Here is a 26,533-nt window from a genome sequence, read left to right on the forward strand (position 1 = left end):
AAATATAGGCACCACATTGGCCTTACACCAATCCAGTGGTACTATGCCAGTCATTAAAGAGTCCCTAAAAATTAGAAACGATGGTTTTGAAATGACAGAGCTCAATTCTTTAAGGACCCGTGGGTGTATGTCATGCAGTCCAGGTGCTTTATTCACCTTTATTCTGTCTAAATATTTTTGGATCATATCAGTTGTGAGCGAATGTGGATCATCTGGAGCTGTGTCAATAACATGCCCATTATAGACAAGAGCTCCCCATGCTCCTTTGTATACACAGATCTGAAGAAGGGATTTATTAAATTTGCCTTCTCTTTGTCCCCAGTCACCCACTCTAGATTATTTTGTAAAGGGCCTACATGCTCGGACCTGACCTTTTCACTGTTAATATATTTGAAGACTTTTTGGGGGTTAGTCCTGCTATCTTTTGCAATCTGTTGTTCGTTTTAATTTTTTGCGGCCTTGATTTCCTTTTTAAATATTCTGTTATATTGTTTGTAATGTTTAAACGATGATAGTGTTCCTTCAGTTTCATGTTTAATAAAAGCTCTTTTATTATTATCTATAGTTTTTTTAACTTTGGCCTTAAGCCACATAGGTTTGACCCCTACCCACCCCTCTGTACCACATTTTTCTTTGTCTGTACACATATCTTATCTATCTGGTCACATGATATGCTAGATACTCTGGGGCTGGATGGTCCTAAATGCAGCAGAGAATGCTGCTCTACAGCTCTCTGCAGAGAGTACACTGCAACATATACATCTGAGCCCAGACTTGATTGATGATACATAACCAAGCAGTGTACCCTTAAAGTTCTGGACTGATATGAATGACACTGGGGATCTTACAATCCAGAAGAGAACCAGCAGGACTGGACAGAACAGGTTTATTTTAATTTTCATTTGAAGCTAAAGCAGGGCTTCAAATTTTATAGATGAGTTCATTGGCTACAACTGAGCTTTATAAATAAGTTACACACATTGCCATATGGTATACACATGTATTTTATTTCAAAAGCCAACTGCAATTATATATACTGTATATATCCTTATATGTTTTCGTAATGCGTAAAAAAATAACTTCTGTACACAAGGTCTACAAGACATAAACTTTACATTTAAAGACGTATAATGTACCAAACCTTTGTAGAAAAGGATATGGGACATTTTTTACATATACTACAATGTTCTTTTTTTATTACATGATTGCATCAGAATTGTGAAGACTGTCTTGGGCATCTTTCAGATAACATTGATAATCAACACAAACAGACATGGCTTCCAACATACATACAAATTACATAACAACAAAATAATAACTTAAACTACTGCTAAACTGATCCTTACTGCCTGTCAGTTCAGTCCAGTACAGTACAGCAATATAATTGTGAAGACAATAGCCAAGACTCCAGCTTTGCTTCTCAAAGAGAGGGCACCATTGTTAAATGTGTCATTGGCATCTTTTCCAGAAAGAGATGTAGATGTGCCATTATTCCCAGCATTACCATAATGGCTGTTGTTAGCAAAACCTGACCCTGGATTAAACCCACCAGTATTGGTATAATTTAGATTGGTATCCATGCCAATGAATTCTTTCCTGAATTCAGAAGGTAACTTATAAAGATCAAAGTTAGGTAAGCTAAATAATAGAGCAGTCAGATTGCTGTGCTTCTCTTTATTTAACTCATTCAATTTTTGGGAGAGGACAGCTATGCTAACATTAGTCATATTCGAAAGAACATTAAGAAAGTAGCTATTGTTGACTAAATTTGAGATATTCTGTTTTGGAGGATGTGGGTAGTTATACCCAGTGGTATTAATAGATGTATGGCTTACATTGCTATTGTAGCCAAAAAGTGCTGCTTTCAATGCTGGGGGAAACCGATTAGGATCAAGGCCAGGGAAACCAGATAATATAGCAGCCAAATTGCCAGGTTTACTCAGATTTATTCCATTCAATCTTTGAGAGAGGAATGTTGGGCTTAAACCAGTGGCATTGGACAATATATTAATTAGATTGCTATAGTTGCCAAAAGAAGACCCATTTAGCCCTGGTGGCAGCTGATAAGGGTTAGAACCATTCACGTTGTACGTGTTGTTTCCTAAATGGCTATGGTGATCTGGTATTGCTGCTGGTGGCATGTTAGGGTAACTGTTCCAATATGAACTATTTGAATTGTTTTGATTACCATTTGACTCTCCATGATTGTTTCCTCCTGGTGGCATGAAAATATTGCCATTACCAGTTCCCTCGGGGCCATACATGCTGTAATTACTGTCATAACTATTTCCAGGAAAATACCCCTCTGGTGGCCCATTCATTACTGGTGGTAACATATTAGGGTCATAATTCCAGTATGAACTATCTGGATTGTTTTGATTACCATATGGTCCATAACTATTTCCTTCCGGTGGCATTAAATTATTACCATTACTATTTCCATCTGTGCCATAAATGCCATAATTATTTCCCTCTGGTGGCATCATGTTTGAATTATAAAAATAACCACTTCCGCTGGTAATGTTAGGATTACTGCCATTGAGAGTGCTGTTATTGTCATAATCTCCAAGGGGCATTATATGTGGGTTATGACTACTTGAATTACCCCAGTAATTGCCAAGGTAACTACCATTGCTATGAACATTACCTGTAGACATTGAAGCTGATCCATTGTGGGTCGATGAATTACTGTGGCTGGTGCCATTACCAAGGTAAAGCCCATTTTCTGTAGAGTTTGGTTTTGGGTTAGAATGATGGGAATAGCCATCTCCACTGGTACTGTTAGAATTACTGGAACCAATATTACTATGTCCACTATTATTGAAATTGCCATTGTGGCCATAGGATTCATTATAGCCTCCAGGGGGCAGCATATGTGGGTTATGAACACTGGAATTGCTCCAGTTACTTCCATTGCTGTAACTATGAACATTAACTGTAGACACTGGATTTGAGCCATTGCTGGTTCCAACAAAGGAGCCATTCTGATTTGAACCAGGAGTGCTATGGTTGCTACTGGAAGACCCAGCATAACTTCCTCCTGCGGAATTCATACTTAGGTTACTACTGCTTGAATTGGTCCCATTACTGGATCCATTATTATGTACCACAGATGGTACTGAATTTGCATTGTGTTCATTGTTGTGGGTGGAAGAATTACTACGATTGGTGCCATTACCATGGTAAAGTCCATTTTCTGTAGAATTATTTTTGCTGACAGGAGGCTTCTGCTCTGAGTTGTTAGCAATGCTGGCATTGTTAGACCCGCTTCCATTTCCATAGCCATACCCATTATCTTTTGGCATAGAATGGGAGCCGTTGGTATTTCCATGCAATCCTGGTGGGGAGGACCCTACCAAGACATTGCTTGAGTTGGCTTTGTTTTCTCCAGCATGGTATCCCACTGAGGAGCTAGAATTTCCATGATTATTCATGTTACCTGCTAAAGTAGAACTTGTGTTACCAACATTAGTGGTATATCCTGAGCTTTGGACTACACCATAAGAACTTTGTTGCTTCTGTGACGTTACAGGTGACCTATGAGCATTGTTACTATTAACAAAATAAGCATTGCTAGTGGTCATGGTTATATTGCCAGACCCGGTGCTTGGAACTGATGAAGTAGAATTTGAGTTAGAAGCATTGTTACCCACTCCTGAATGGCTATTGACCCCTTGACCATAAGAAGCAAAGTTATTTATTGGCACAACAGACCCAGACCCATTAGAATTACCCATATTCTGGGTACTATAATTGCTTGGATGACTTCCTCCTGTAAAATTCGAACAATTATATTGACTTGGTGTAATTTTGTTAGGGATGTTTTCATGTGCCCCATTGGTTCCATATTCACCAGATGAGAAACTGGGTATGCGTTGAACGCTACTAATATTGCTGTTACTGTTATTGCTTGACAACAGAGTTGTATTGCCACCTGGTTTTTGCCCCTGTGGTGCTGTACTGTGATTACTGTTAACTCCTGCGGGATAGTTTTCAGCACTGTGCACTGTGTAATTATCACTGTTAGATTTATTTGTAAATGTCTCACCAGCTGAAAAGAGTTCACTGTTATTAAATAAAGTTTGGTCCTGTTGAGAAAAATAATCATATTCTGCCCCTGAGATGTTTTGTGTGGTTGAATTTGAATTTGATGAGGCAGAAAAATTGCTGTCAAGCCCATTAGGAAATTCAGATGCATAATAAATGCCCCAAAAACCCTCGAGGTTTGTTGGCCCTTGTGATGTAGTAGTGAGATTGCTATCGTCTTCTATCGAGAAAATATCAATATCATAGAACGTTTCACCTTCATTAGCACCCAAGGAAACATTCCCATCTGTTGTTTCCTCAGCTGAATATAGATCATTGTAATTAACTGAATTTTGGTTCTGTTGACCTGGAGTTTTTGTTGTGGATAGATTTTGATTGCTTAAAGAGCCTGAAGGTGCGCTGTTTAGGCCATGAGAAGACAGAGAACTAGCATTTGTCTCCTTGCCATAGCTATTAATGTCCGAAGATTCATGCTGTTTGGTTGGGCCTTGGGAGGTTGTAGTAAGATTGCTATCATCATCTACTGAGAAAATATCAATAACAGAGATGGTATCAGTTTCACTAGCGACTACAACAACATTTTCATCTGTAGTTTCTGAATAAGGATCACTGTTATCAATTTCATTTTGGTTCTGTTGATCTGGAGTTTTTGTTGTGGATAGATTTTGATTGCTTAAAGAGCCTGAAGGTGCACTGTTTAGGCCATGAGAAGACAGAGAACTAGCATTTGTCTCCTTGCCATAGCTATTAATGTCCGAAGATTCATGCTGTTTGGTTGGGCCTTGGGAGGTTGTAGTAAGATTGCTATCATCATCTACTGAGAAAATATCAATAACAGAGATGGTATCAATTTCACTAGCGACTACAACAACATTTTCATCTGTAGTTTCTGAATAAGGATCACTGTTATCAATTTCATTTTGGTTCTGTTGATCTGGAGTTTTTGTTGTGGATAGATTTTGATTGCTTAAAGAGCCTGAAGGTGCACTGTTTAGGCCATGAGAAGACAGAGAACTAGCATTTGTCTCCTTGCCATAGCTATTAATGTCCCAAGAACCATGCTGTTTGGTTGGGCCTTGGGAGGTTGTAGTGAGATTGCTATCATCATCTACTGAGAAAATATCAATTACAGAGATGGTATCAATTTCACTAGCGACTACAACAACATTTTCATCTGTAGTTTGTGAATAAGGATCACTGTTATCAATTTCACTTTGGTTCTGTTGATCTATGTCATCATAAAGAGTGTCTGGAGTTTTTGTAGTGGATAGATTTGTGTTGCTTACAGAACCAGGATTGGAGCCATTAAGTGCATCATGGAGTGAGAAAGTTGGTTTAGCACTGCCACCTGTGATATCATTGTTCCAAGAGTCATTGTTTTGTTTACCACCAGGAGCCTTGGAAGAAACAGTGGGGGCATCAAATACAGAAAATGTTTTAAGCCCCTCATCATCCATATTGCTATTCTCATTGTTGTCATTGTTATTATTTGGGGATGATACAAAGGTGCCACCAGAACCATAGTTGTTGAATGCATGCCCTGTTTTTACAGGGTTGTAAAACTGCGGAGGTCTTTTGACACCACTGTCTTGTCCACTATAGGTAGCTTGATTTTTAGGGTCATTTTGGATACCTGTTTTAGGAAAGTAACTGCTGACTTGGAGAGTGTCCTTTGTGAAGTTATTGTTGCAAATGCTTCCATTGCAGCACCGGATTCTTGAACCTCTCAATTTCGCTAACAATGGCAGGACCAAGCTGTTGCACATATTTGGGGTAGCACATCCTTTAAGCATAACAGGTGTTGGCTTACCATCTGGGGAAAAAACAGCAAATTGGAAAAGTTTAACAGAAACAGAGTACCTGTGCATTTTTTATCAACTTGATTTTGGCAATTTGATTTTGTCATCGGACTGACCTTAGTCAAGACCAAGTCAAAAGCTTGCCCATCTCCAAATTAATTATCTGTTGCTGAAATCACTATAGTATACAATACATATTTTAAGTATATACTGTATATAGTCAAACTTTTTTTAGGTATGGATAAAGTAGGGAATGATTAAAACCCCTGTAATTTTTTTTTTGTTGTCTGTATCCCATTGAGAAGATTTCTATTCACTTCTTGTCCTAAAGATGCAAAAGGAAATGAGAGAAAATCTCTACATAGCAAGAGAAATTCCTCTCTTAGACAGCTGTCACCAGAACAGGTGTCTAAATATGCAGATTTCTCCTCCCTCACTGTTCTGGTGGCAACTGTAATATGTTGGCCCTGAGTTCAGTTCGAGCAGGGCTCTGCAAACTTCAAAGATGTTTGGATGCCAAACCTGAACACCATTGAAATTACATAGTTACATAGTTCATCTGGTTGAAAAAAGACACTAGTCCATCCATTTCAACCAACATAAAAAAACACACATACAAATATAAATCCTTTATATAAAAGTATCCTATCTCCACAGTTAATCCAGAGGAAGGCAAAAAATCCCAATAAAGCATGATCCAATTTGCTCCAGTGGGGGAAAAAAATTCCTTCATGATCCCTCAAGAGGCAATCGGTTATTCCCTGGATCAACTTTACCTATAAATATTAGTATCCAGTTATATTATGTGCATTTAGGAAATAATCCAGGCCTTTTTAAAGCAATCTACTGCGCTGGCCAGAACCAGCTGTTGAGGGAGTCTATTCCAAATTTTTGCAGCTCTTACTGTGAAGAAGCCTTTCCATATTTGGAGATTAATGTTTTTTTCCTCCAAACATAATGAGTGCCCCCTTGTCCTCTGTGATGACCTTAAAGTGAATAACTCAACACCGAGTACTATATCTACCACTTAAGTATTTATACATGTTGATCATATCCCCCCTTAATCTCCTCAAGAGAGAATAAATTCAGTTCAGATAATTGTTCCTCATAGTTGAGCTTCTCCATGCCTCTTGTCAGTTGGTTTCCCTTCTCTGCATTTTCTCTAGTTCCCAAATATCTTTTTTGTGAACTGGCAGCCCAATATAATTTTTTGTGAACCCTGGCCTACTTGCCAAAATTGAAAATCTACAAATCTACAGCATGCCACCGCTCTGAACGATACTCATAGCCGAATGACATCTCCCAGAAGTATATAAGGGAAGCAGGGGCGGACTGACAACTTATGGGGCCCCCGGGCAATAGGGGATCATGGGGCCCGTGTCTTCTCCCACACTCAAACCACACCAAAAAAAGCCTATGAAAGGTACCAGGGGCATCTCATGGGGCCCCCTACTGGCCCCAGGCACTCGGGCAGTGCCCAAGTGCCCGAATGGTCAGTTCACCCCTGAAGGGACATGGATAATAGAGTAGGAAGCTGTCATAAATAGGAGTAGTAGAAATACCACTGCTATACAGTATATGATGCTCTGCTCCATCTGAACAAGGGGGTCAAATGGGTAAACATTTGGGAGTTCATCCGAATGCCCAGACAGCCGAAGTTCAATCTGTACCTAGCTTTGGACCGAAACATCAGCTCATCTCTAATTCTCAGTGACAATGATCACAGGAAAAATAGGGTAAAAGTAGTAAATCCTGACCGGTGTTTTCAAACTCGTTCTTACTCTATCCAAAACTGGAAATAGTTTTGGCTATGCATACACTTTAAAGCCCATCTCCAGTTACTCTTTTTTTGCCAGAATGGGAAACGTATAAAACCTCTGTCAGGTCTTTCCAATGTGGTCTATAACTCCATTGGAGAGATTTCCCTTCACATCCTGCCATGTCATCTCTCAAGGAAAGGAAATGAGGTGAACATTCCTCCAACAGGGTCATGAACAGAAATGAAAAGAATAATTTACTCATCCAAAGTCATCATAGGGTCACATGTTCTGGGGATAGCTGTCTAAGAGGAGAATTATAAGGAAATTACCTCCTATGGGACACAGACAGCAACCCATTACATCTCTGTTATGTGGTGACAACTATTTCTCAGTTGTACTTCTGCGTTGTCACCCTGTCACATATGCTCCGGATGGGGAATTCAAGCTGTTGTACTGACACACTTTGCATGGGAATGCTGAAGCATTGCCACTATCAGGACGGCGGTCCAGAGCAGTGATGTACAACTGACACTGGAGGGAGTGATTATAGTGGAGGGTCAAAAAACTGTCAACTGTGCTGCTGTGTTCAGGTCCTAACAAAAAGAAAGCTGAAAGAAGGAGAGACCAGAGTGACAGAGAGATGAGCTTGTCAGTATGCTGCTTTCCTCTAGATGCACAATCACAGACTTGGGGGGGGGGGGGGGTGGAGACCGATAAGTACTCCTGAAGTGCAGTCGAAAAAAATCAGGTCTCACGCCTAGCCAGAGAGGAATCTGTGTTGCAAAGCAGAGCTTTGTAAATCTCAGGACTGGTGGGACAGAAATACCAATCCCTTGTTAGGTAAAACAGCTCCTTTATAAGTATCTCACCTGTGTATTTAGCTGTTTGTTTAGAATTCAGCTTTAAAAAAAAAACTATTAATGGCTTTATAAATCCTCAGTTTCTGATGGAACTCCCAGTGACATGGCTACTTAATGGCACACATTTCAATCTTTTTCTAGCTACTGCATGCATACCTTCCATCTTGATTCCTGCGAGTTCATAACAAGTTGTTAGGGATCCATAGCACTGAGTCGTAGTACTGTTAAATGGTGAACAGCTTTCACCGTCGAGCGTGTTGCAGCTTATGCATTGTAAACCATTGGCTGTTTTGTTCGGCTCTTTAAACTCTGAAAAAAATATTTTTAATAAAAAGCAAAGGCATAAATTTTTGTGAAATTATCATTGTATTCCATCTCATTTCTGTCTTTCACATTGGTTCAAAAATGTTCAAAGTCTTCAAATGTGAGCTAAATTATTATAATTCTGTATTCTTTTTTTTTTTTTTTTTTTAACCAGTAAGGGATTACATTAGGATTTGCAGTACCTTGGTTTGCAGCACATCTACAGGGTAATTTTTCTCTGATTTTGACTGGAAAAACGTAACCCATAGCCTCTGAACCATGGTCAACAGGTTTGGAATGATCAATAATGGGGGCTTTTGGATATGCCAACCCCCTCCCATTAAAAGGGGAGGATGGGGCTTAGTGAAGATATAATGTTAATGTTTTGGAAGATGTTGTAGGGAGAGAATACGGATACATTACAAATTACACAGTAGGAATTATATGAGTTTAGATCCAAACTAGGTCTGAACACAATTAGCCTGAACATGTGGGAAGCTGTCCCATGATCACATCCCCACTGAATTAAGAAGCTGCAGAAGAGAGATCATGCGCCCAACAGCTGCACCTAACAAAGTGGTGGGATGCTCATGACATCACTGACCTAATATGTCCACATGGGGTCTTGTTTTCGCCACAACCTCCAGCCCCTTGTTCACAGTTTTTTCTTTAACCCAAAAGCCTTTATTATTAGTTTGTTAGCACTAGGACAACTATACCATTGCTGACTTCTTTAACAGGGCTTCCTCCACATGGGTCTTATTTAATTTCAGTTCATGCAGTGCATGAGCATAAGAGGCCAATTGCCAGGCCTGAACATTGTCACCAGGTGAAGAAAAAAATAGGTTAACTCTGTGTAAGCGCCTACAAGATCTAAAATGGAGTTTACACAGAGTGCTCCAGTGGAGTAATAGGGCAGCAGGGAAGCTTAGATAAGGTGGGTATCGGTGGGTTCCTACAAGAGAACATGTCCCTTTCCTTGGAGTAGGCAAAAAAAACACAATGTAGTGTCATTGCAGATCTGTTCATGCTACTGCTTGCCATCACACATCTCTGTTTTCCCTGTATGCCCTAGTATTGAACAGCAATATTATTTGCTTGCTCTTCTTTTTTGTGTCCTAACCAACTCCGAAGTCTCTCTAAATTCTTTATCCCTGCCCTGGTGATGTGAGAAACAGCAGATGGCATACATCACATGACCAGCAGGTATTAAAAATGAAGTATCATCTTGGCATCAGTCAGTATCAAAATGAATCAGCTGCATAGACTTGGAAACACCATGTTTTTTACAGCTGAAACATAACACAAATATAAAGTTTTTAAACTTTTTAATTGCTGTTCCAAGCAAAAGGCACAATAATATGCTGTTAGAGTATCCTTTATCAAATCAGCAACATTCACTTTGTGAAATAGAAGAGCGCCAAACAGTTGTTATAGAAACCTGTATCATTTATTGTTGAAAAAGTAAGACAACAGGAAAATAAAATGTAGCTAACACATTTCAGGAGTCAACCATCCCCTTTCATCAAGGCTTAGATGAAAAAAAATACAGAACGGCCTGTAGGAACATATCCAAAAACTACTGAGAAGTGTTTGAAGTTAGAAGAGGAGCAGTAGACATTTGTTGGAGGTGTTTGTTCAGGACAAGCAGGTCCGGCATCTCCAACCAACATGCATTATAATGATTTATTGTTTCTATCCCAACATGAAACACTTCACAGGAGTTTTTGGATAGAGTTTTGAAGAAAGCTTGCTGTGACCCAAAAGAAAATCCTATGAAGCACCGCTCAAAGCACCAACATAGACTAATCCAGTGACTCCACTGCCAGCAAGTGCCAGCATCCAGCAGGATACTCGTCTAAGCTGCCGATAAAATGCCTAATGTCAAGGAGAGATTGACGCATACCAAAAGGCAGCCCACTCCTGATATAAAGGAACAGCTTCTGCCTGTCTCCTCCCAGGCCATACCCCTCATATGCGTTTAACCCTCCTGTGGGCTGGCTTAATTGTAGAGGTGGGAGTGACATTGTGCTTTCAGGTTTTATGTATAATGAGCTGCCTTAAACTAATAATCAAATGAAAAACAGCTTAACTCGTAGAAGGCAAAAAAGGAAAAAAAAGGAAAGTGAAAATCTAATGGGTCACATGCCTGATGAAGGGGTCCTGTGAGACTCCGAAACATTGCCTTGCTGTAACTATGTGATCGTTCATTAAAATTTTTGGACCCATATTGGTGATCCTTGGTGTGCTGGTGACATTCTCCCTTGTTTAAATAAAAGACACATACATCCACATAGTGTTCTAAATAAAGCTTGATTTATATTTGAAGCAGTCTTGGGTGTAGATCGCTTGTGATGTTCCATCAGAATTTTACTTTCCTTTTTCTATTTTTCTTTCTATTAGTTAAGATGTTTTGCCATTTGATTATTAGTTGAAGTCAACTCATGATACATAAAACCTGAAAGTACAATGTCACTCCCACCTCTACAATTATGCTTGAGGTGAAATGCTTTAAAGGGTGAAATGCTTTAAAGGGGTGTGGACTGGGTCAAGGCAGACTGAAGCTGTTCCTTTACATTATCTGGACTGGAATGCCTTCCATGTGGCAATCTGTCTTTGACATTGGGCATTGCAGGAAGCTTGGTCATTTTTCCATCTAAGCCCCAATGAAGGAGGATTGCTAACTTCAGAACAAGTTGGATACCTTTTATCTCTTTGTTCATTTTTATCACCAATAAAGAATACAGACTCTTAAGACCACCGTTTGGCACTCTTCTTGTCAATTTAACTTAGCTTTCTCAGTTGGGGAGACCATTGCCTCTTGCAGGGCCTCTGTATTGCGGCAGAGCTGTCAAAGTTAAGTCATCAAACCCAGCCAACCCTTGATTGGGCACCTTTCACTTTACTTGGTTAGTATTCACTTTGACAATCCTGTAAGAATGTGGTACTGATGTCTCATATTACCTATGTCATTGTTACAGAAGTTTTCATTGCAGCACTTCACAAACACGGAGGACAGCCGATTGGTGTACATCAAACTCCCAGAACAATTCATCTCTCCACATCCTTTCAAGTTGGTGTTCGATATTGCACCTCATGTGAGAAAGAGAAAAAAAAGAAATTGTATTATCATTTTTAAAGTTCAACAAACCCTAAAAGGGTAATTTGGACTTCTCCAGGCAAAACTTTATTTGGACAGAGAGGGAAGAGTTAGGACCTTGGTCAGATTTCTATTGCTGTTTCTGTGGCCATTGCATACTTTGTTGTCAACAAAACTGGAGCTGAGTAAAATCTCTCCCAAGAGGGCACAAATAGTGATAATTTTTATTTTTAAAAGGAGAATGGTACAACATTTGAACCTATGTCAGGTTTCCATTCCCATGTGTGACTTTTTTGGGGAGATCTTCTCACTTTCTGATTGTCCACCAAGAAAGACAAGGAGAAGACTTCTCAACAGACATAAATAAAAATTAAGGCACTATGCCGTGATAATCAAGTCCAGATGCAACCTTATTTCAAAGACTTTTTTTAGGGAGCTAACACATTTCCAGGGCTATAAAAATCCAGAATTGAAAGAGCACAATGTGATGATCAAGTCCAGATGCAACACATTTTTTTAGGGAGACAACATGTTTCCAGGGCTATGCTCCCTGTTCATCAATGCTTGAAGAAAATTAAACAATGAAGCAATGTATGCACAATTCTAGGTTCAATATATAGTTGGTGTTATGACAGTGGAAGGATTTTTAAAAGGAGAATGGTATAACTTGTGAGCCTATGTCATGTTTCTATACCAAGTGTGACTTTATTGGGGAGATCTTCTCACTTTCTGCATGATCAACAAGACAGCAAGTGAGAAGAAGACTTCTCAGCAGACAGAAATATAAATCAATAATTGAAGCCCTGCACCATGATCATCAAATCCAGATGCAACCTTATTTCAAAGACATATTTTTTAGGAAGCTAACAGTATGTTTCCAGGGCTATAAAAATCCAGAATTGAAGAACAAAACCACAACATGATAATCAGGTCCAGATGCAACACATTCTTCAGGGAGCCAACCTGTTTCTGGGGTTATACCCCCTGGTCATCAGGGCTTGAAGAAAATTAAACAAGGAAGCAATGTATGCACAACTCTAAGTTCAATATATAGTTGTGTGTTGTGACAGTGGATAAATTTTCACAGCATCCATCAGCAGCTGGTTTAAGCAGGTCACTTAAACCAACTGCTCACGGAATGTGCAAAAATCAATCCATTGCACGGGCAACTTGGCAGTGTCTCTTTAGAGAGATTCTGTCATCAGACCACTAATTTCAACACAAATCTTTCCATAAGGTTATTTATGCATTTAACACATTTTAGGAATGGTATTTACCTATAAAAATCTCTATTGTGTAGACATCCAAAAGCCCTGAGACTGCTGCTGGGTGCTGCCATTATGGATGAGATATGAACAGCCCCCGCAAATTCAGAGCTGTAGCTCAAGTGACACTTGATGGTAATCCCTATTGCTCATCCCCTGGAAGGCACACAAAAATGTTATCTAAGGTGGTGATGGGAAGGGAAAGGGTGGGGGCAGAGTTGCTGGGCCAACACAGTTAGCAAATAGACACTCCCAGAAGGGTGATCACATGCAAGGAAGTGGGCTGTGCTCAGAAATTGACTCTTCTTTGAGTTGTCAAGTTTCCTAATAATTTCAAAGGTACGCAAAATTATTTATAAGAAGTAAGCATTAAAAATACTTGATTTTATCTGCATTTTTTTAGTTGGTCACAATGTCTCTTTATGTGTCTGTAGAGCCAAAGCTTTTCATTTTAGTTTTGGATATAGTAGGGAAAGGTTCACACTATTGGCAATTTTTTTGTTTGCTCTGTGTCCTGTTGGAAAGCTGTTCCTTCACTTCCTGTCCTATAAACAAAACAGGACATAAAAGGAGATCCCTCCTTCTTAGATAATTGTCAACAGAATAGGTTTTCCCATTGTGAGATTTGCCTTTTCCTCTTCCAGTGCCAGCTTTAAAATTGTAGATCTTCCATTACTTTCTGTACCGCAGACAATGGTCATCATGACCAATAGTAAGGTTCTAATCCTTCTATCCAGAAATGTAAAAAAAATTGTTTTGGCTTTGCATATACTTTAAGATTATAAAACATGCATTCAACCATAGGACACAGATAAATGATCAGGTCCTGAATAGGCTAAGAGAGACAAGGAGTCTAGCACAGCAGCTAGACTTGCCATTTCCCAATCATCATATGATGCTTACCGACATTTCCAAGCACCCTAATATCCAGACACTTGTTCTCTTGTCCATGGCATTTCAAGTTCTGCATAGTTTTACTGTCACAGTTTTTGTCAGTTGATATACATGAGTAGCAGTTTAAGTTATTTTCTTTGGCCTCAGGCTCTGGAAGAAAAAAAAATTATTAATGAATAAATACATAAATAGCAAAACAGTTGATAAGGAGAACTCTGCACATATCTATAATCAAAATCTTTTTCTGTGCTTGTATCTTCAGATTTGGAATGCTTGAATATCTTACATCGAATGCACACTGTGATGAATTAAATAGAATTGCCTGATAGCCACAACCACACAAAGAAAAGGAACACTTCCATTTGTGTCTACAGTACAAGAAGTAAGGGGAAATATTGTATCCCAGTTGGGACACAACCACACAAAGAAAAGGAACACTTCCATTTGTGTCTACAGTACAAGAAGGGGAAATACTGTATCCTAGTTGGGACACTGACAGCAATAAAAAGCCAGGCATCGGTTTTATCCCTTTCTGTTGGCAATCTGTTTATTAACCTTGCCAAGCACTGTCCTGTCCTAGGATTGCATTCATAAAAGTTCTCCCCCTTGAGAACCAGCAGCCAACATTTTGCATGGCTTCTGTCTCTCAATCCTGGCTGTCACTGGTGACTGGGGACCAATCACAGCAGTTCCCAATCATGTGATCACTATTTTGACAAAGTCATACAATTATTAGATACAGTTATTGTCACTGCCTTATCATGAGTGTGGATTAAAGTGTATGTCAAGCCAAATAACTTTTGGATAAAGCGGGGAACTGTCAGATCTCCTGTTGGGTTTTAACTGCTATCTGGGTCTCCATTAGAGTGATGTATTCTCATTTCCTATATAGGTGAAAACTACATCATCAGACAGTAAGTGAAAAAGAATCTAAAATGGCAACAAATACAGCAATGAAAACCCGAAAAGGGCCTTATATCCTTCTCCTACTCTACTAAAGAAAAACATTTGTATTTCTGTCTGTGTCTCTGTTGAAGAATTCCCCCCTAGTTCCTTTCCTGTAAAACATTGTCTACAAAACGAGAAGTGATGATGAATCTCTCTAAGCTCCAGGTAGTATTAAAAAAAACTGACAGGGATTCTAACCCTTCCCTCCTACAGTATATCCAAAACTAAAGGAAGTTTGGATTCGATATACACTTTAATTAGAAACAAGTAGAAACAAAGTGCTGGATCCAACACATCAATAGATCAATCAAATTATGGTAGGACACAGGGGTACTGGTAAGGCCGCTCTCAAAAATGGAGCCCCGTTTACAAGGAGACCCAGACTTGAAGATCCAAGTGTACAAAGTCTAATGAGGGAGTCAGACAAAGGTTTTGGACTCAAACATTTTGTTTTGCATTCTCATTACAAATTCGTACATTAGTATAGACTTAATTTAGGTCAAGGCTGTGGTGCAGCCATTCTCAGTCAGGGTTCCGTGGAACCCTAGGCTTCTCCAAGAAGTTTCTAGGGGTTCCTTTAGCAATGAGTAACTTCTTCCTCTTGGATAGGTAACCACTGATATCAATGATTACAGGTAGAAATGTTTCACTGGATTCAAGTTATCAGTGGATCAATCAGATTATGGTAGGGCGCAGTGGCACTGGTAAGGTTGTTGTCAACTAAGATGGAGCCTTTTTTACACAGAAACCCAGAGTTGAAGATCTTCATATACAAAGTCTAATAAGGGAGCTGGCCAAAGGTCTTGGACTCATAGACTTTTTGTTTGGCACTCTCATTAGACTTTGTACATTAGGATAGACGTTAATTAGGTCAATGCTGTAGTGCAGCCTTTTCTTAATCAAGGTGAAACCTTAAGGTTCCTCCAGAGGGTTGCTAGGAGTTCTTTGAGCAATGAGAAACTTCTGCCTCTTAGATGAGTAACCACTGACATCAATTTTTTTTTTTAACTATTTGAAAAGGGGAAATTCTTCACAATGAGCACAAATGTAATTAGCTTTCTTCCCAGTGACCTTCAAACTAATGTACTGTGAGCTGTACATAAACAATTATTAACAGGGGTTCCCTGAACCCCTGAAAGTTATATCAAGGGTTCCTCCTTGTTAAAAAGGTTGAGAAAGGCTCCTGTAGTGAAACCCAGAAGAGAACATAAATGAAATATCAAAAAATGGCTTCATTCAAGTCCATTTGTCAGATAAAGCCCTGTGTGAAGGTCAAAGGGGTCCTTTATCATATTAATTCAACTGAGATCTGCTTTGATAGATCGAATGCAACCAGTGTCCCCATGTCATTGTTTGGTACATGCCTCCCAGCTGCAGCTGTCCATACACATCTGGGCTGAACAACATTCTTATTACCTTGGGTGGTTTCCTTGTTACAAAGATCCGTGTCACACGTCTCCTCTTCAAGGGACATTTTGACTGTTGCACTAGGCGATATTGATACACTTCGGCGGGGCACCTTGCAACTGACACAGCCCTTCATAACTACATATTCTTCAAAAGGAACTTCAAAGAAAACAAAAATAAGAATGACACAAATGTAAAAGACAGAAAAATAACTTGAAGCGGTATTAGACGCAGACAAATGTAATATATTGCAGCTTACCAATTCCTGGAAGTGATGGCTGCATTAGTTTTCTTTTTTTAAGGTTTTCTTTTCTTAAGTTTCACATGGTGATCCTGCCAGTAAGTCTGTTTTTTTTTTAAAACTATTTAACCCCTTGGAGCCCCTTTAAGGGGTTTGTGATGCCGGGAGGCAGTGAGAGGTTTAGGGTCAAGTGACCACCGTGATTGGCTGTCACAGCAGTCATATGATTGGAAAGGTCCCGATCACAATTAGTAGTTGGGACCTATCAGTAAACATGTCGGGATTGTGCTGGTCACGCATTCTCGGCACATGTTTTGTTTATTTTGGGTACGCAAATATGTGGCCTCTCGGCGTCAAGACCCAGCGGCCAAGAGGCCGCATATTTATGTACCATTGGCACCGACAGGTTAACAGACCTGACTTTCCAGCAAAAGTTGCAATTAGAGTGTTGAGATAAACCATTTACCACTGATAGGGTTGCTTACAATGATCTGATGTTATTATTGTATGTAAAGCCTTTATCCCAAAAGAAAAAAAAGCTGTTTCTGCTTATAAAGTGTTAGATGCAGTTTGGCTTCAATTTGTTAGTCAAGTCCATCTAACTCTACAAATCTGCTGGTGCATCTACCCACTCCTAGATTGACAATTCTGCTGGCCAAGGATGTCTGCATCACTTCTCTATCCAAAGTGGAGACACCCTAAGACCAGAAGTGTGTTACTGGCCAGATCAGCAGGAAAAAAGAAAAAGAAAAAGCATAAAAAAAGAAAACTAAATGTAGCCACTATATTTGAATAGTAACTTTTGTTAAGAAAAAAACAATCCCCTCTGGGTAAACAGTGCAAATCAAAACCCCCTCACCAAATAAATCACATATATCAAATCCATACAGTGTATGGAATTTATGCAAGCCGATGGAGGCAATAAATTAATGCTTTTATTCATCTCTTAAAATGTGAGTGGCCTGGTATCATTACTAGTACTGAAGGGATATTAGCAGTATTACACTATTTTATTTTACTTTCTTGCACTGCTGTGGAGTTTGGTTGGAAGAAGAAATCAGGAGTGGAAGGAGAATCCCAAGTCTCATGTGGTGGAAAGGCATCCTGGAGGCTATAGAGGGGGTTTAGGATCCCTAAAATCCTAAAAAGGCGCAATACTCACCATCATCTGGTGAGTGCGGTTGATGTTGGTTTCACACTGGTGGATGGGGGAAGCACACATCTTTTCAGGAGAAGGATTTTGTTAAAAGTTTTTTTGCACAAAATATTTGGGAAGAAGGACTTTTGTTATTTATTATTTTTACTTATATTTTTTTTGGACACTTTATTATTATTTAATATTTATATATATATTTATATTTTTTTGATTATTGATTTATACACTGTATGGATTTGATATATGTGATTTATTTGGTGATGGGGTTTTGATTTGCGCTGTTTACTTATATTTTGTTATTATTTGGTGTGTCTCACCTGTGCGCAGCAGCAATCTATACCCTTATAAATTTGGTTGAGGGTTTTTCCTGTGCGCTGGGGTTTGTAACACAATCCCCTCTGGGTGATCAATGTGCACTGGACAGAGTTTAACCTCCCTAGCGGTCTGATTATATCAGTATTTCTGTGCTCAAAGCGGTACTTTTTTTGCATGGAAATATGTATTTTTTTTATTGTAGGCCTGTAATTTTTAGGAATAACTCACTGAAATCTGTCCGAACAAGTAAACATCCCGGGTATGTTAATATTTTAAAACACGAAATCATAAATTATAATTTAATAAATAATCATAAAAAATAATTTAATAATACATTTAATTCAATAATATAATCAAACCCAAAACACTGAAATTTGAAATATAGCGCCAAGTTTGCACATCACTGAGCAAAGTCGCAAAATCGTTTTCAGTGTCTGATGACGAATTTCCCCCACTAATTATTATCACTCAATTCTGCAAGTGGTTCTAATTTACTATCGCTGTTCTCTAGCCGGTCTAAAACCGATTTTGACCTAAAGGGACGCTTTTTGGACGCCATGGACATTTCTCAGTTTCCAGGCAGAAAGAACGGTAATAATGCAGGCAGGGCACAGGACAAAGCACTCGGGACAAAATGTATGTGAAATGGTTTGATACAGGAATGTTATATTATGTGATTTTAGTGTATTTAGTGAATGTCATTTTTTGACATTTTTAAATTTCCAGCCAGTTCCGTCCCCATACGTCCTGACGTCGCAGGGAGCGGAACCCGGAAGACAGATGCCGGCATCGGCCGGAGGATTGCCGGGGACACTGCAGGAGGGACATCGCGGGAGTGCAGGATAAGGTAAGTGAAGAAGAGATCCCGGAGCAACGCTGCAGTGTATTCCCGAGTGTAGCTCTTGGTTACCGCTTGTGGTACTGAAACTTTACCCCGAGCTACACTCGGGAATACCGCCAGGGAGGTTAACAAACTTAGTTGCAAATTTACTCATTTCTGCCTTGAAGAAAAAGCTATTTGTTGTCTGTAGAGTGAATCTGAATGGGAGCGGCTTTTTTAATTTTATTAGTTGATGCACTTGCAGTGCTCTGATGAGGAAAGTTGCAGTGTCAGCATCCTTTTAAACGTAATTAAAGTGTTACAAAAACCAGAAACCTGCATTCACTAAATGCAAAAAATTGCTCTAAAAGTCGTACATAATTATAGAGGCAATTGTGCGCACTTAAAGTGTTACTAAACCCAGGACCCTGCCTTCACTATATCTGGTCTCCCACAGTACACAGAACATGGATATGCAATTATTTTAGTAAATATAAACTGCTAAATAACTTTTCTCAGTATATAGAAGTATATAGCAGTCTTGTGACTTCTATCAGTGTTCAGCCGAGCACTGGTTAAAGCTTGTAGGAGGAGTTTTCTTTCTGCTCTAGGAGGATGCAGAACCCCTGACCTCTGTCTGGACAGTGCTGGATTGACCCTGTGCTGATCACATGCATTCTCCCAAGAAAAAAAAAAACCTCTCTAGTAATACACACTTTACCAAGCATGTGCAGAATGTCTCCACACAAAATGTCTTATCAGGAGATAAGAGGGGGGCACTGGAAGAAGGAAAGGATCAGAGAAGTAAGGATCAAACAGCATTTTTACACAATGAGAAGGATTAACCCTTTAGGTTGCACAGTGAGTATAACAAGCATGTTTTACTGCATATACAGACTGATTGTACTGTTGTTGGTTTTGTAACGCTTTAATTCTTTGAGAGTATCTCACCAAAAATGATTTTTTTTGTTTCAGAGCATGCCTAAAACCTGACTTGTATCTTAGTGCAGACTTCTGAGAAAATCAGCAAGCCAATCACATAGGCAGGAAATTATATTTCATACATCAGCAGTATATGGAACCCCTCCAGTTCTCTATGTTGCATTGATTTTTACAGAAAACAACAGCACTGCAGATTGAAGAAGGAAAGGTCATTTCTAATAACTTTCAATTAAAATATGGCTTGAGTAGCAATTGTATATGTTGTACTTTTTTTTTTTTTGCTATTCTTTTTCAACGAAAGTGGAGATACCCCTTAAGGACTGGTAGACTGCAACATATTAATGATTTGGTTGTTGAGTTTAATACCGCTGTAAGCTTCCTGGTCTTAGTTGTAGATGTAAAGATTATACTTAAAGTTCTTGAATATAATATAAATAACAGTGAATACTCACAAGACTTCACCATGGAAATGGAGCTCCCACATGTGTCATTGCTCCCAGGACATGTGACTTCTGTTAATTCACATTTCTTTACAGTTCCCAAGCAGGAGTGGCACTTCAGGGCCTTGGCTACATAAGAGAGAAATAGAAGAGGATGTTTTATTGGTCTAAAAAAAGAAAACTGTAAAATTAATATACATAATAAATGCTAACTATAGGTGTGCAATTATACCACGGGGACATAGCAATCTAATTATAACCCAACAGCTGTCCTTCAATATACAGAGGTGAAACTGACGTTTCTGATACTTTCCCCAGGTCTCTGCACCAGTTGCATCATTGCAATAAAAAGTCATTTGAAAGATGAAAATCTGTACTTCAGGGGAAAAAACATTTTTTTTTTACATTTTCTTGTAAAAATGAATGACTTCCAAGGATGGGTGTCTCAAGGGTAGCGTCTGAGATTTGTATCATTCATTTCCGACTCTACTGTATACACTGAACTTCTGGATATGAGATTGACAATTTTGTCTCTCGTATAGTGCATGATCGTGGGTCACTCGCTCTCAGTTTTCCTCTCCTCTCATCCGTTCACATACCATCTTGTATTCTTCTTACAGAATACAAGGCCTTCTGTGATTAGACGAAGAGAGACAAAGATGTCATATCTCTACTCCCAGCCTTCTGATCTGAGAGTGATAGAGCAGGAGAAAATTAATGATGTCATCCCTCTACTCACTGTTCTATCACCATCTTATCAACCTATTCCTTGTGAACACCTGATTGGCTCCCGCTCCCACTCCTACTGCTCCCTAACCCAGTCTGAGCTTGGCTGTATAGGCTGATGCTAAGCAAAAATCAGATACTTACACTAGTGCTTTTAAAAAAATGTGATGATTTATTAAAGTTGAAGATTAAAATAGTTACATTGGTTCAGCTTGTATGGGCCGTATTTGTGGGAAGCTGCAAATCTCTGTAGTAGGCTCTGCTACTACGGTGACTGCTGCTAACTTCTGGGCCCCATGCCAAATGGCTACCTTGCTGCACAGTAATCATGGGGGGGATGGGAGTTGGCTCACTTTGTACAGTGCCATTCACAGAATGCCCTGCATTTTCTCAGTGAATGCAAGGTGATCTCTGATTGAATGAGGTGAAGATTGTGATGTCACCACCCAGCTCCTCCACCTCATCCAAACAGTGATTTCCAACTTCTAGAAGGATCCCACAGGTATGGCACATACATACTTACATCCGTCCAAGCTAGACGGATGTAACTATTCAAAAATGCCATACCATGAATTCAGCTTTAATGAATACCTTGCTATGTTAAAGTGCTCCCAAGCCAGCTCCGTGTGTCCACAAACACATAGAGCTCAGTTCAGCCCCACCACCTACTCACTCCTCAATGACTGTGATTGACAGCAGCGGGAGCCTATGGCCAATGAGGAGGGAAAGTGCCACTGAGGAAGTAGAGAGCTGAGAGAGCCTGGTGCACAATGCTGTTCTGCACATCGCTGGATTGAGATTGGGCTTAGGTAAATATAAAGGGGACATACAGAAGGTTTTTTACCTTAATGCATAGAATGCATTATGGCTAAATAAACTTTCTGCATTTAGAGGCACTTTAATTTGTATTTTTTTATATCTACTAGGAGTTAGCCTTTAATTTTATATCAAAATATGCTTACAATATTTTATAAATATGCAGCTTTCATAAAAAAAGAACACCAGTTGGTCCTGCTGGCTAAAAAGACACTTCCTTTTTAGAGGGGTGAGTTGTTACCCTGTCAGTGCTGCTGATCTCCTCCAGCCTCTGCCATTCAGTCTGTATGCAAATTTTTGTCAGCATGATCAGCATCAGCTGCAACCAGCTTCCGGGAAGTGTCACCAGTGGACCATACCTGTGTAATTTATTGCCGCTTGTAGAATGGGACAGAATGACAACAACTGGAGGACAGTTGAAACCCCATTGCAGGAAGGGCATAAACAGGGGTAGGATCATCAGTTTTTATTTTAATTAAAGCTTAAAATTAAACAGATTGAAATCGACTATTGAAATGACAGAACCATGTTGAGGCTTGTGCAGTTTTAGCGATTGCTTTTAATTCCACTTTAACTTTGCTTTAGTTTGACATTGCCCAACAAAATCTTCAAAGAGCTCATTTAAACACTTTGAAACCAGTTCGATATTCTTTAGGTGTTATATCAGGAAGGTCATGCTTTGTTTCTATAAAACAGCACCCAGCCCTGATAGTCCTAATAATTATAGTCTGAGATAACGATTACTTTCTCCCATCTCATCCTTCATCCAGGAATGTGACTGATCCTTTCTACTTCCCCATGCCCTGCCCTGTCTTCAGCACCTGCGCCCATACATTACTCACCTTCCCCCTTTATGTATTTATATGTATGCATATAAATAAATATATAAAATATTAATTCCAGACTTTTCCCATCCTGCCCAACAAATGCTAGCTATTATCTGCAATTTAATTAATGAGTATTCCACCTACTCGCCTACTGTATTCCTGATACTCCCAGCCCAATTGTGCAGGGCTGAGATTACACAGTTTACATAATCATAACACTAAAAGCAAGTATGTATATACTGGGCGCGTTGAGGTGGGCTCTAATGGGTCAGTAGCCAATAATGTTGGCCATGTGTTGTCTAGTAGTTCTCAGCTCAAGGGGGGTTCCTACAACCTGTTATAAACATGGATACCTACACTATTGAAATGCATTAACTTATCTATTACCATCAGTTACATAAAAAGCTGTCAAAAACATCCTTCAATTCATTAATTTTTTTCTCAGTCCACTCTTTGAGATTTCTACCAAGATTATATCTCAGTCAATTTCCCTTCATTTCCTCCCCCAGAGACAGAAAAGGAAGCAAGATGAAATCTCTCCAAAAGTAAAGGGAAAATTGCTCACTGGTATAGGTGTCCCCATTGGTAGCTCACCCTTACCTCTTGTTGACCAGTGTAAAATTTTGGATTTCCTATCTCTTTCCCTGGAACAATGGTCAACAGGACAAACAGGGAGGATTAATCTCCCCAGCAGGGACACAGCAATAAAAGCCTTATAACACCTAGCCACATCTAGAATTTTCTTTAAAACAGACTCTCCATGGTAAACGGAAGGTCAACTTTTTGCCATCCCTCTGCACCCCCCACCCCAACAAAAAATTATATCAAAAAGCAATTTGTTGGCAAAGTGCCCTCCCCCCCCTTAAAAAAACATTATCCCACAAGAATGCACTCTTCCGAAGGGCTAGGGAGCATTGTCATGGGATTTTGAGCTCCCAGTTACATGTGTCTCCCAAATACATTGGAGGTCGAGGCAGAGATAAGTAATTTTTTTCAGGGGCATCTATTTGTTTACCAATAGCCTTTTAAAATCATTTGTGATGGGGGCACAGGAGCTGCCAATTAAGTGGACACTCACTTTTCCATGGAAGGTGCAATTTAAGCGTTTTAACAGATTTTAATTTATACTCGTGATAACGTAATCCAACAACATAGGAGTCATGTCTTATTCCCATTAGATGTTTATGCTCCTTTTTATGCTTAGTTGGCAGAGATAAGCAAGGGAGAATATATATCTATACTAATACTTTGGTTGATCCCCACACACACACACACACTTCATTGCCTTTTGAACCTCTTTCGGTCAAGACATTTCACTAAAACTGACCCCACACATTACAGTCTGACTGTTCAATTTTCATAATTCCTGAGAATTATTTTGTGTGCACGTATGGCTGAGCAATCCATTTAATTCACGTCCAGTCAGGTTGATCCTTGCATTGTATGCTTGTCTGTAAACTTTGCCGATCTTGGAGATCACATCTAAGGCAATTCATACTGTGTGTTGCCAGCCTAAAGATTGACTGGGCTACCCTTCGCTGGTTGGAGTAGGGCTTTAAGTATACAAAAATATAGTTTGATTGGAAAGGATGAGAAAGATCGATAGATAGATAGATACAAAGATCGATAGATAGATCGATAGATCGATAGATCGATAGATAGATAGATAGATAGATAGATAGATAGATGTAAAAATCCACCCTTGCTACATTCACATTGTCTTGTTGAACCAAGGCTATCCATTCAGATAGCACCACTGAAGATAAGATTTAAGATGGTGCCAGTGGTGTCCATTTTAACTTATAAAGTCTCAACTCTTTTAGCCATAAAATGTTATTCATACATTTTTCATTCAAACTTGTTATTACTTCTGTTTCATAACCTTGACCTTACCAACAAGCTAGATCAAGGGACCTTTTTTATGATTACAGACCCCCAACGCATTGCCCAATATTTCCCCATACTTCAATCTCCAGGTTTTCCAAATCAGCAGCAGCAGCATCACCACTCCTACTGGGTAACATTATGATTATGAAAGTTGGGAATAGCTTGGCCTTACTTTACATATGGATACCTAGGAACAGAATTGCTAAAGGAAAAATCACAAGCTTTTTTTCATGTTAAAAGAGCAAATCACCAGTACACATGCTAGCCACAATGAGTGAGATTTTTGTTGCTGTTTTTGTAATGAAGATATGGTTAATGGCAATGTTGCTCATGTGTCATCTGACACATCAAGTTTATTTTGTAACTTTGATTACAGATTTGATAATTCAGAGAATTTTGGTTCAGTTTTTCTTTAATTATTTAAAGATTCAGCCCCATGATGCATCATTGGGTTTCCACACCCCCAAAGGCTATATACACCTCCAGTTTGTATTCCCTGGGTTAGACAGTGCAAAGGTATTAGTTTAAGTTTTTGTTCTCAGAATATTTAGCAAATTCTAAGACAGAATAACATGTCTAAGTTGTATGCAACAGTTTTCGGCACTGAAGGGTTGCCAAATTGTAGATTTGTCCATTTGTCCATTTGAGAAAGATTTCAATAGACACTTCAAAAATATGTAGTATTTGGCACCTGAAACCCAGTGAAAATGCTAGACCCATTATTGAAAAGAAACTAACCCATTGCATTAACATGCTAGACCCACTGCAGTAAAGACACTAGACCCATTGCAGTAAAGGCGTTACACCCACTGCAGTGAACATGCTAGGCCCATTACAGAAAAGACATTAGACCCATTGGATTAACACACTAGACCCATCACAGAAAAGGCTCTAGACCCATTGCATTAACACGCAGAGAAGCATTGGTTCTTACCTGGTACAATGAAAACCACGAGGCAGAGCAATAAGAGGCCCCTCTCCGCTACGTATGTAGCCATCTTCTGTGTGCCCATGGTAGCAGAAGCCAGGGAACAAAATGATGCTTAAATATATACGGCATCAGTTTTCATCATATATGAGAAACGCCTATGAGCTCCTCCCCTGCATCTCTTAGGATGAGTAACACACGAAAACCAGTACAAGGAGTAATTAATATTTTGGGAGACAGAGAATGATTATGTACATGGAAACTACTACAAACAGTCCCAGGGCAATGAACGTGCATGGGTTTACATCTACCTGAACAGAACAATGCTAAGGTCAATGAAACCAAGGATGCTACTTCAAATAGGAAGCTATTGAAATGAATACATTCAATGATTTGGTTATGTTCAAATAGGGAAGGATGCAGGAGAGCCTGTTGTCTCAGCCTCATTTATCACTGTTGTTACCCCAGAAAGTGGCCAACCGAAGGAAACCATTGCGGACATAGGCATAGAGTGGCCTAAGTGTTGCCAGCAATGTTCAGCTTGGCATGACATGATGTCATGGTTGGAGAACTTGGAACTGCATTCGGAGATGTTTGACTCCGTGGTTAGAAGGTACTTGACAGATGTTCAAAACTTCTACCCTCTAGCCCTCTTTGAAACTTTTACAACACTTGCAAAAAAAGAGTCACTGTCTTTTCTTATAGAGTAGATCCATGAATTTTATTCTGCTTCCTAACATTGGTCTTTGACACAGCTCCAATCTTGGAGAAAACTGCAAAGCCAAATTTCTCTACTTAGAAGAGACATCCCATAGACCCTCAGCCTGCATGTGTGTGAATTCTGGGTTAAACAAGACTCCTCTGACACGCTGACAAGGCACAGAACTGTTACATTGAGTCTACACCTACTTTAATAATTTCATATTTTGTAAATGTAATACTTTTCATGTATGGACTGGCATAACAGCAGAGAAGTTTTTCATCAACTGCCAGAAGATTTTCCTTTTATTACAACACAAAGATAATATGGTCTGATATTACGTAATATTATG

The 26,533-nt window shown here is 39.3% G+C and overlaps 1 protein-coding gene across 1 annotated transcript; it reads right to left on the bottom strand.

Annotated features, from left to right (window-relative positions):
- Positions 1 to 988: 988 nt before the first annotated feature.
- LOC149462987 (uncharacterized) lies at positions 989 to 25,576 on the bottom strand. The gene is made up of 7 exons (XM_089676050.1): positions 25,488 to 25,576; positions 20,310 to 20,426; positions 16,393 to 16,542; positions 14,038 to 14,178; positions 11,734 to 11,862; positions 8,623 to 8,775; positions 989 to 5,860 (listed from the first exon to the last, which is right to left on the bottom strand). Exons 1-7 carry the CDS (start codon positions 25,564 to 25,566, stop codon positions 1,353 to 1,355), a joined length of 5,277 nt encoding a protein of 1,758 aa, XP_089532176.1. The 5' UTR covers positions 25,567 to 25,576; the 3' UTR covers positions 989 to 1,352.
- Between the last annotated feature and the right edge of the window lie 957 nt (positions 25,577 to 26,533).

This window comes from Staurois parvus, unplaced genomic scaffold (genome assembly GCF_062004578.1).
Source record: "Staurois parvus isolate SC_StPar_1 unplaced genomic scaffold, SC_StPar_1.0 ptg000163l, whole genome shotgun sequence".
Taxonomy (NCBI): Eukaryota; Metazoa; Chordata; class Amphibia; order Anura; family Ranidae; genus Staurois; species Staurois parvus.